This window comes from Phyllobates terribilis, unplaced genomic scaffold, assembly GCF_046119375.1.
Source record: "Phyllobates terribilis strain yellow unplaced genomic scaffold, ASM4611937v1 Scaffold_1__5_contigs__length_1240528914, whole genome shotgun sequence".
NCBI lineage: Eukaryota > Metazoa > Chordata > Amphibia > Anura > Dendrobatidae > Phyllobates > Phyllobates terribilis.
This window is the reverse complement of record NW_027362761.1, coordinates 1,206,835,622-1,206,847,409: the sequence shown is the minus strand read 5'-3', so window position 1 is coordinate 1,206,847,409 and position 11,788 is coordinate 1,206,835,622. Positions and strand designations below refer to the sequence as shown.

The window sequence follows — 11,788 nt, the reverse complement described above, 5'->3', positions numbered from 1 at the left end:
ACTAATGGGAGAAAGCGTTGCTCCCTCTCTCATCACTTAACTTGTGGTGACAGGCGGGGGGCCTGATGCTGGCACCGGGGGCCCTCCTCATGCTCAAGGGCCCCATAGCAGCCGCCAGGCAGTGCAGGGACATAGAGTCTCCCCGCTCTGCCCCGGAGTGTAACTGTATCAGCGTGCTGTGCACGCCGATACAGTTACCATGGCGTAGCTCTGAGTGGGCTCCCTGAGAGTGCAGGGCCCGGGGCCACTGCCCCCTCTGCCCCCCCAGTAGCTACACTACTGGTTAGATCCATTCATAGATAAATGGGCAGAGATATGTAGATAAGTAGATATCAGCAATCTGATACCATGGATAGGTGGATCACAGGCGGTATATAGACACGTGGATATATAGATACAGTTACACTCATCATGTGATAATTATGGAGTAATTCCAGGTGTCCTGTTCTCCTGGATTTTGGGGCCAGCTGGGGGAGGTTGTCAGGACGCTTTCCCCATGGTCATTTCCTCCCCCCGGGGGCAGAGTGGGGTCTGTGCTGAGCCCACTCCTCCACTCAGTGCTGGTCTCTGCTCTGGGCTATTCGGATGCTAATCGTGTATTTGCATTTCACAGAGCGCAGCTCTGGATATAAGGCAGCTCAGAGCTCAGGACCCTACATTCTCCAGCAGAGATCACCTGCTCCTGGAACTTCTCACCACCTGAGGATACTCCACCTTCTCCCTGCTATCATGGAGCACACTCCGGTCTACCCAGGACTTGGCCATCACTTGGCTCCAGCGGCCATTCAGGAGCAGACAAGACCCAAGAATGGATTCGATATAGACTCCATACTATCCAGGGAGGACAGACCTGCTCCCAGAGTCAGTGTGGAGGGACCCAGATGGCAGATGCCCCCTGCACCCTATGGCTACTCCTATGGGGCCATGTCCTACCCTCCAGTATGGCTCTGCCAACCTGCTGCCTTCCCCGGCTATGTCCAGTCCCAGCAGCACTACAGACCCCACAGTGGAGGGTGCCGGTGTCCGTACCCCCTGTGCAGGCACAGAGGTGAGTCCACACTCCTCATCTGGTTACATTAATTCTAATTATTTATTTTTTATTCTAATATCTTTACAAAAAGTTGATCAGATGAAGAGAGATGTGGATTTTTCTTCTTCAGGTTAGGAATTGCTGAGCCTTGTATTTCTCACACCAGAATAGTCATCTTGGATCTCACTTGTAGAAGTTGTCGCTCTGTGTACTTGAGTACTAGGAGCGCTCTGTCCTTGCTTTTTCATGTGCTAACATCGCCACCTTCTGTTTCTTCCAGGATTCACAGCCTTTCCCGACTGTCCAATAGGATCTCTGCCCTGCAAGATGGGACCCTCCAAACTGAAGAGAATTAGGACGGTCTTCACTCCAGAACAGCTGGACCGGCTGGAGAAGGACTTCCTGAGGCAGCAGTACATGGTGGGCACAGAACGAGTGGACCTGGCGACCACACTGAGCCTCACAGAGACCCAGGTAAGGGCTGGCACATTCACTATGTGATTGTTCTCAACTTGAGCCCTTTTGGCTTTGGTAATGCATTTTATTTTAGCTGAACATATTTGCTTTGTAAAATATATATAATTTATAGGTCACTGTGCTGTAACTAAAGAGTCTTACTTTCTTTAGATCCCAGTTCTCAACAATGTCTTCTCCTTTCTTCATAGGTGAAGGTCTGGTTCCAGAACCGCCGCATAAAGTGGAGGAAGCAAAGTCTGGAACAAAAGAAGGCTAAACTCTCCCAGTTTGGAGTCCTTCCCACAGAGCCACCAGCCTCAGACCCCACAGAAGAGGGGGAGACTGAAGGAGAGGAGGAGGAGGTGGATGTAACACAGTAGATCTCAACCTCCTTATTTTTTTCTTGACCATTAAGGAAGAGTCAGATGGTCGTATGACTCGAATGATGATGGTAACACAATGTTTGGACTGGCCAGTGGCTCTCTTGACCACAGCATGATAGCATGTATTTCTATGCACCTTTAAACTTGGGTAGGAGAGCCGCTGAGTTTGACTCTTCCCTAAGTTTGGAGGACTCTAAATACTACTGCAGGATGATGTAGTCCTTCTTTGCCAAAAAACATCATGGACAATGAGACCCAACGACCTAGTTACTTTGTGTACAAAGGTCTTCTTTAGAAAAACCTAACCCTAATTGCCCTCCAACTGTGAAAACTCCAAGCAAGAGTTGTATGATGGACTTCTTCATCTCCCTACGTGTAGTAGACCTCTTGGAGCATGAACGGCACATTGGTGTCCTTTTTTTGTAGACCATTTGGGCATCTGAGAAATTTGCTGGCATGGAGGACTTTATATTCCTTCTATCATCGTCCATAAATGAAAAGTTCTTTTTAAACTTTGTGTTTAATGTATAATTTTAGGCCAGGGGTTGGGTTAATGAACGGATCTTCCTGAGCCCCTCGTTGGCAGAACATGAGGCGCAGTATATATGATTTGTCCCTCATCTTACTGTGGTCCTTTCTAGTAACTGTGTTACTGTTACTGCCTTTTATACTTGCGTTGACTCAATGCATTTTGCACTTTTATCCTATTTGCAGAGGCAAGAAACCCAGAACCTGATTTGTGGATTTCTTCCAGTTTTAGCCTTTAACCCCCATCAGTGCTGGGGGGCTTGGCTCTGCCTGTATAATTATAATACCCCTCCCCCCACCTTCTGATTCAGCCCGTTCCCTGTTCTATGATACACCTCATCCCTTATGGCGGCTTGTGAAGGACCATTGTAATTTATATTTGTACGTAGGCCATTATTTTATTTAAATCAGATGTTTTATACTGTTATTTATTGTACTGTTTTAATTTAAGTTTTTTCATAGTCTTAGCTTTCGATCCCATGCATCTTATTATAAACTCATAAAAACATTAAAGATTAACCAAAGCTTTTCTTTTTTTCAATTTAATAATTTTTCAAATATATAAAAAGGTATATTATATTTGTAGTAACTCAGCACACAACAGATTTCTAAAAATGTTGGTTATGAAGGACTCATTACAGCTGTAGATGTGGGATTTGCCTCCAGGGTACATTGGACCTCAGGGTGGTTCTGATAACAAGGCGGCTCTGGTCCTTGTATGATCAGGTCAGTCATTATCAGCCGCACTGAAGAAAACCTGTTTCCCTGCAGCTCTGAAGTGGAAGCTTCATATCAGGCCAAGGGCTTCATCTCCATGTGTCTGGTCTCCATGTGTCTGGTCTCCATGTGTCTGGTCTCCATGTGTCTGGTCTCCATGTGTCTGGTCTCCATGTGTCTGGTCTCCATGTGTCTGGTCTCCATGTGTCTGGTCTCCATGTGTCTGGTCTCCATGTGTCTGAACAGAGCTCTACACCGGGGAGGAGCAGACACCACAGGAGTCTCCTGGACTTCACTTTCTAACAGAAGAATAACACTAGTAGCTCCAGAGATGCGGGTGTGAAGCTCATCATTATTTATAATATTGGACACTTACTGTCTGACATTGTTAGTGAGGACACGGTGTATGAGCCATATACACACACGATGTGTCTGCACACTGCCATTAATGAACACATGAACTGCACTATTGGAGTTAAAAATGTAAGATATATGGTTAGCATTTTTTTGGGTTCTGAGAGCCTTCAACCACGTCCAGGTGACCAATATGGATTGTCGCCATCAGGTCCATCATCAGCACCTGGCGCACACTGGCAAGGTCGGGGCTCTGAGTAAGCAGGGGGGTGGGGGCAGTGGCAGCACTCACAAGTGGCCCTCCCCACTTCCTCAGGGCCCTGGCACTTGCAATACTTACCTCCTCGTTTCTCCATAGGTCCTGTCCCTTCCGCGTCTTCTGACTGTGAGGTCTCAGGGCAGAGGGCGCGATGACATCACTACAGCGCCCCCTCTGTGCTGAGCAGTCATACTACAGAGAGCGGGAAGATTCTGAAGAGACAGGACCTGCAGCCAGCAAGGAGAGGTATTTGATTTTTTATTTTTATTTATTCTGTATGGAGCACTATACGGGGCCCATTATTCTGTATAGAGCATTATATGGGGTCCATTATTCTGTACTAGATGGTGGCCCAATTCTAACGCATCAGGTATTCTAGAAAATGTATGTGGCCGCGGGCGGACCAATGAGCGACGCGGGATTTCCTGGACAGACAGACAGACAGAAAGACAGACAGATGGGATAAGACGATTATATATATAGATGGAGCACTATATGGAGTCCATTATCCTGTATAGAGCACTATACGGGGCCCATTATTCTGTATGGAGCACTATACGGGGCCCATTCTGTATAGAGCACTCTACGCGGCCCATTATTCTGCATGGAGCACTGTACGAGGGCCCATTATTCTGTATGGAGCACTGTACGAGGGCCCATTATACTGTATAGGGAACTATACGGGGCCCATTATTATCTATGGAGCACTATATGTAGCCCATTATTCTAGGGGGGAAAGACGACAAGGTCGCCTAAATGATGATAATGACGTCCATAATGTACAAAAGGAATCTAATAAACTTTATTGTTTAAAATTTAGACAGATTAATGTGGAATACATCAACAGCATTTGCCATATGAAAGAGAGCACACAGGTAGAAAACATTCATATGATTATCATGTGCTGTATATATGGTATAACAGTATCTATTTGCCGAGGGACAGCAGAGGTGCCAGGACCATGGCGTTCTTGCGTACTGGCCAAAGATGACATCTGAATGCTAGAGCAAGAGAGCGACCGCGACCAGTCAGCGCAGCTTTGTTTAAATTTGGCGCCAGTCTCGCTGATTGGTCGTGGCCGCCAGCCGCGACCAATCAGCAGGGCGTTGTTTAAATTTGGTGCCAATCTCGTGCAGTGTTTAAATTTGGCGATAATATCGCTGATTGGTCGCGGCCGGCGACCGCGACCAATCAGCAGAGCAGTCGCGGCCGGCGACCGCGACCAATTAGCAAAGCGGTGTTTAAATTTGATGGCAATAATGCTGATTGGTCTCGGACGGTGACCGCGACCAATCAGCAAAGCAGTGTTTAAATTTGGCGCCAATAATGCTGATTAGTCGCGGCCGGCGGCCGCGACCAATCAGCAGAGCGGTGTTTAAATTTGGCGACAATAATGCTGATTGGTCGTGGCCGGCGACCGCGACCAATCAGCAGAGCGGTGTTTAAATTTGGCGCCAATAATGCTGATTAGTCGCGGCTAGCGGCCGCGACCAATCAGCAGAGTGTTGTTTCAATTTTGCGACAAAATCGCTGATTGCTCGAGGCCGGCGGCCGCGACCAGTCAGCAGAGTGGTGTTTAAATTTGGCGCCAATCTCGCTGATTGGTCGCGGTCGGCCGGCGGCCATGACCAATCAGCAGAGCGTTGTTTAAATTTGGCGCCAATCTCGGTGATTGGTCGCGGCTGGCCTGCAGCCGTGACCAATCAGCAGAGCGTTGTTTAAATTTGGCGCCAATCTCGCTGATGAGGGGAGCCATGCATACCGGGATTGGGGATGAGGGGAGCCACGCATATCGGGATTGGGGATGAGGGGAGCCACGCATACCGGGATTGGGGATGAGGGGAGCCAAGCATACCGGGATTGGGGATGAGGGGGGCCACGCATACCGGGAATGGGGATGAGGGGAGCCACGCATACCGGGAAAGGGGATGAGGTGAGCCATGCATACCGGGATTGGGGATGAGGGGAGCCACACATACCGGGATTGGGGATAAGGGGTTCCACGCATACAGGGATTGGGGATGAGGGGAGCCACGCATACAGGGATTGGGGATGAGAGGTGCCACGCATACAGGGATTGGGGATGAGAGGTGCCACGCATACAGTGATTGGGGATGAGGAGTGCCATGCATACCGGGATTGGGGATGAGGGGTGCCATGCATACCAGAATAGGGATGAGGGGTGCCATGCATACCAGGATAGGATGGTGGGGACAGGATGGGGGCAGCACAAATACCAGGAGGGGGGCAGCACATACCAGCATGGGAGACCATATACCAATAAAAATGCTCGCCACTCGTAGAACGGGTATGGAGGACTATGCTTAGCCAATTATTCTGTATGGAGCACTAAACGAGGCCCATTATTCTGTATAGAGTACTAAACGGGGCCCATTATTTTGTATGGAGGACTATACGTGGCCTATTATTCTGTATAGAGCACTAAACGGGGCCCATTATTATGTTAGGCCATTATACTATATGGAGGACTATGTGGGGCCATTGTTCTGTATGGAGGACTATGTGGGTACATTATACTGTATGGAGGACTATGTGGGTACATTATACTGTATGGAGGACTATGTGGGGTCCATTATACTGTATGGAGGACTATGTGGGACCCATTATACTGTATGGAGGATTATGCGGGGCCATTATATAGCATCGGCGTCTCTGCCTCCTGGCCGGCAGAGACGCCGTCCCCCTTACCGCTGCGGTCCTGCTCCGGTGTCTTCTGGCCTCCCTGCAGCTGCTGCTGGTGCACGCAGCCTCCCTGGCTCTGTGGTTAGGGCGCGCGCTCCCTCCCTCTTAGAGGGCCCGCAAGCGCCGTCCTAAAAAGTCCCTGGCCAATTGCCGGAGGACTTCCCCTATAAAAGGCACCTCCTCCAATATGGAGGTGCCCGTACAAGGTTGTACCTTTGTGTGTGATACTCTGCTTCAGCCCTCAGGTCCCGTTGCTAGCCTGACTACCAGTCCAGCCCGCCAGCCAGACAACAAGTCCAGCCCGCCAGCCAGACAACAAGTCCAGCCCGCCAGCTTGACTACAAGTCCAGCTCGCCAGCCTGACTACAAGTCCAGCCCGCCAGCCTGACTACAAGTCCAGCCGCCAGCCTGACTACAAGTCCAGTCCGCCTGCTTGTCTACTCTCCAGCCCGACAGTCTGCCTACAGTTCTGTCCACCAGTCTGTCTATGGGCTCTGACCGCCTGCTTACCTGGAAGCACCGGCCTGTTACCTGCCGTGCCTACCAGCCAGCCTACCTGGAGGCTCCTGCCTGTTACCTGCTGTGCCTACCAGCCAGCCTACCTGGAGGCTCCTGCCTGTTACCTGCCGTGCCTGCCAGTCCGCTCACCTAGAAGCACATGCCTGTTACCAGCCGTGCCTACCAGTCCGCCTACCTGGATGCTTCTGCTTGTTACCTGCCGTGCCTGCCAGTCTGTCTGCCTGGATCACCCATCAGCCTGCCTGCCATGCTCATCTGCTGTACCGGTCAGTCCCTGCCTTCTGACCCGTGGGAGTCACCTGCTCTCATACAAGGTCGGTCCCCAGAGTAGCACCTGATTCCTCTGCTCGGTCCTTCCCTGGTCACGGAGTCGATTGAGCCACCGTACGGCCTTGGTCGGTACGAGTTGATACCTAGTTACGCCCCTCTGGCCCCTCCTTGCACCGCAGCACAGAGGTTCCACCACCCAGAACCATAACACATTATACTGTATGGAGGACTATGTGGGGGCATTATACTGTATGGAGGACTATGTGGGGCTATTATTCTGTATGGCGGACTATGTGGGGCCCATTATTCTGTATGCAGGACTATGTGGGGCCATTATACTATATGGAGGACTATGTGGGGCCATTATTCTGTATGGAGGACTATGTGTGGCCATTATTCTGTATGGAGGATTATGTGGGGCCATTATTCTGTATGGAGGACTATGTGGGGCCCATTCTTCTGTGTGGCGGACTATGTGGGGCCATTAGACTGTATGGAGGATTATGTGGGGCCATTATTCTATATGGAGGACTATGTAGGGCACATTATTCTGTATGGCGGACTATGTGGGGTCATTATACTGTATGGAGGACGATGTGGGGCCATTATTCTGTTTGGACGATTATGTGGGACCCATTATTCTGTATGGAGGACAATGTGGGGCCATTTACTGTATGGAGGATTATGTGGGGCCCATTATGCTGTATGAAGGACTATGTGATCCCCATTATACTGTATGGAGGATCATGTGAGGCCATTACTCAGTAAGGAGCACTATTCAGGGCCATTATTGTGTATGGAGGACAATGTGGGGCCCATTAGTCTGTAGAGAGCACTATACAAGGCCCGTTTTGCTGAATAGAGCATTATACAGTATGGAGCAGTAAATGAGGCCCATTATTCTGTATGGAGCACTATACGGGGCCCATTATTCTGTATAGAGCACTGAACGGGGCCCATTATTCTGTATAGAGTGTAACATCCCTGGAGGCGTGCTGGCATGGCTTACCATCTCCCACCATGCAAGACTGCCATCTTACCTATCACTCCAGGCTGCACACTTTGCTCCAGTGCCTGCTGTGTGCATGTCTCTTGTCTGATTGCTTTGGGCGGCGGCGCGGTTACTGCCTGATTCTTGTAGTTACTGTGTGTACACTCCTAATGGGTCCCCAGCCTATTGTTGTGAGTCACTGGATACTTAAACCCCCTCCACCCAATAGGAGGTGTCTGAGCAACACTTTCTTTCAGTGTGTTCTGTGCAACTGAGTTGCCAGGTCCTGTCCTGTATCTTGACTCTTTCTGCCACCCTGGGGGCTGTATACCAAGGCCTGTTACCTGTATTTGTGACTTCTAGTCTGTTCCGCCACCTTGGGGGCTGTATACCCAGGCCTGTTACCTGTATCTGTGACTTCTAGTCTGTTTCCGCCACCCTGGGGGCTGAGTTCCCAGGCTCGTTTCTGTATCTTGTTCCTGGTTCAGTTCCTGTCTGATCAGTGTCCTAGCCCATTACTTGTTTGTCTCTATGGTCGTATCTTCCCTTTTCCCGCAGTGTCTGAACCTGCACCTAACTCCAACTTGATGTCTCTGTACTTCTGTTTGTGAGTTTAGTGTCCACTCGCTACTTTATTGTAAGTACCTTGTGTGTATCTGCTCTGCTTGTCTACTGCACCTGCGGGTTTTGCTCTGCTCTGCTTGTCTACCGCACCTGCGGGTTTTGCGCTGCTCTGCTTGTCTACCGCACCTGCTGGTTTTGCTCTGCTCTGCTTGTCTACCACACCTGCGGGTTTTGTTCTGCTCTGCTTGTCTACCGCACCTGCGGGTTTTGCTCTGCTCTGCTTGTCTACTGCACCTGCAGATTTTGCTCTCCTTAGCTTGTCTACCGCACCTGCAGATTTTGCTCTGCTCTGCTTGTCTACCGCACCTGCGGGTTTTGCTCTGCTCTGCTTGTCTACCGCACCTGCGGATTTTGCTCTTCTCTGCTTGTCTACCGCACCTGCGGGTTTTGCTCTGCTCTGCTTGTCTACTGCACCTGCAGATTTTGCTCTCCTTAGCTTGTCTACCGCACCTGCAGATTTTGCTCTGCTCTGCTTGTCTACTGCACATGCGGGTTTTGCTCTGCTCTGCTTGTCTACCGCACCTGCGGGTTTTGCTCTGCTCTGCTTGTCTACCGCACCTGCTGGTTTTGCTCTGCTCTGCTTGTCTACCGCACCTGCGGGTTTTGTTCTGCTCTGCTTGTCTACCGCACCTGCGGGTTTTGCTCTGCTCTGCTTGTCTACTGCACCTGCAGATTTTGCTCTCCTTAGCTTGTCTACCGCACCTGCAGATTTTGCTCTGCTCTGCTTGTCTACCGCACATGCGGGTTTTGCTCTGCTCTGCTTGTCTACCGCACCTGCGGGTTTATCTCTCCTCTGCTTGTCTACCGCACCTGCGGGTTTTGCTCTGCTCTGCTTGTCTACCGCACCTGCGGGTTTTGCTCTGCTCTGCTTGTCTACTGCACCTGTGGGTTTTGCTCTGCTCTGCTTGTCTACTGCACCTGCGGGTTTTGCTCTTCTCTGCTTATCTACCACACCTGCGGGTTTTGCTCTGCTCAGCTTGTCTACCAACCCTGCGGGTTTTGCTCTCCTTTGCTTGTCTACCGCACTTGCGGGTTTTTCTCTCCTCTGCTTGTCTACCGCACCTGCAGGTTTTGCTCTTCTCTGCTTGTCTACCGCACCTGCAGGTTTTATTCTGCTCTGCTTGTCTACCGCACCTGCGGGTTTTGCTCTGCTCTGCTTGTCTACCGCACATGCGGGTTTTGCTCTGCTCTGCTTGTCTACCGCAACTGCGGGTTTTGCTCTTCTCTGCTTGTCTACCGCACCTGCGGGTTTTTCTCTCCTCTGCTTGTCTACCGCACCTGCGGGTTTTGCTCTGCTCTGCTTGTCTACCGCACCTGCGGGTTTTGCTCTGCTCTGCTTGTCTACTGCACCTGCGGGTTTTGCTCTGCTCTGCTTGTCTACTGCACCTGCGGGTTTTGCTCTTCTCTGCTTATCTACCACACCTGCGGGTTTTGCTCTGCTCTGCTTGTCTACCGCACCTGCGGGTTTTGCTCTCCTTTGCTTGTGTACCACACCTGCGGGTTTTTCTCTCCTCTGCTTGTCTAAGGCACCTGCGGGTTTTGCTCTTCTCTGCTTGTCTACCGCACCTGCAGGTTTTATTCTGCTCTGCTTGTCTACCGTACCTGCGGGTTTTGCTCTGCTCTGTTTGTCTACCGTACCTGCGGGTTTTGCTCTTCTCTTCTTGTCTACCGCACCTGCGGGTTTTGCTCTGCTCTGCTTGTCTACTGCACTTGCGGGTTTTGCTCTGCTCTACTTGTCTACCACACCTGCGGGTCTTGCTCTGCTCTGCTTGTCTACTGCACCTGCGGGTTTTGCTCTTTTCTTGTCTACCGCACCTGCGGGTTTTGCTCTGCTCTGTTTGTCTATTTCACCTGCGGGTTTTGCTCTGCTCTGCTAGTCTACTGCACCTGCGGGTTTTGCTCTGCTCTGCTTGTCTACTGCTCTTGCGGGTTTTGCTCTGCTTTGCTTGTCTACCGCACCTGTAGGTTTTGCTCTGCTCTGCTTGGCTACCGCACCTGTGGGTTTTGCTCCTCTCTGCTTGTCTACCGCACCTGCGGGTTTTGCTCTTCTCTGCTTGTCTACCACACCTGCGGGTTTTTCTCTGCTCTGCTTGTCTACCGCACCTGCGGGTTTTGCTCTTCTCTGCTTGTGTACCGCACCTGCGGGTTTTGCTCTACTCTGCTTGTCTACTGCACCTGCAGGTTTTGCCCTCCTTAGCTTGTCTACCGCACCTGCAGGTTTTGCTCTGCTCTGCTTGTCTACCGCACCTGCGGGTTTTGCTCTGCTCTGCTTGTCTACCGCACCTGCGGGTTTTGCTCTGCTCTGCTTGTCTACCGCACCTGCGGGTTTTGCTCTCCTTTGCTTGTCTACCGCACCTGCAGGTTTTGTTCTGCTCTGCTTGTCTACTGCACCTGCGGGTTTTGCTCTGCTCTGCTTGTCTACCGCACCTGTGGGTTTTGCTCTGCTCTGTTTGTCTACTGTACCTGCGGGTTTTGCTCTGCTCTGCTAGTCTACAGCACCTGCGGGTTTTGCTCTGCGCTGCTTGTCTACTACTCTTGCGGGTTTTGCTCTGCTTTGCTTGTCTACCGCACCTGCAGGTTTTGCTCTGCTCTGCTTGGCTACCGCACCTGTGGGTTTTGCTCCTCTCTGCTTGTCTACCGCACCTGCGGGTTTTGCTCTTCTCTGCTTGTCTACCACACCTGCAGGTTTTTATCTGCTCTGCTTGTCTACTGCACCTGCAGGTTTTGCTCTCCTCTGCTTGTCTACCGCACCTGCGGGTTTTGCTCTGCTCTGCTTGTCTACCGCACCTGCGGGTTTTGCTCTGCTCTGCTTGTCTACCGCACTTGCAGGTTTTGCTCTCCTTTGCTTGTCTACCGCACCTGCAGGTTTTGTTCTGCTCTGCTTGTCTACCGCACCTGCGGGTTTTGCTCTGCTCTGCTTGTCTACCGCACCTGCGGGTTTTGCTCTTCTCTGC

At 51.0% G+C, this 11,788-nt stretch overlaps 1 protein-coding gene across 1 annotated transcript; it reads left to right on the top strand.

Annotated features, from left to right (window-relative positions):
• The first annotated feature begins 563 nt into the window (after positions 1 to 563).
• LOC141173284 (homeobox protein not2-like) lies at positions 564 to 2,877 on the top strand. Its single transcript, XM_073657869.1, has 3 exons — positions 564 to 1,048; positions 1,311 to 1,504; positions 1,696 to 2,877. Exons 1-3 carry the CDS (start codon positions 586 to 588, stop codon positions 1,864 to 1,866), a joined length of 828 nt encoding a protein of 275 aa, XP_073513970.1. The 5' UTR covers positions 564 to 585; the 3' UTR covers positions 1,867 to 2,877.
• Positions 2,878 to 11,788: the final 8,911 nt, after the last annotated feature.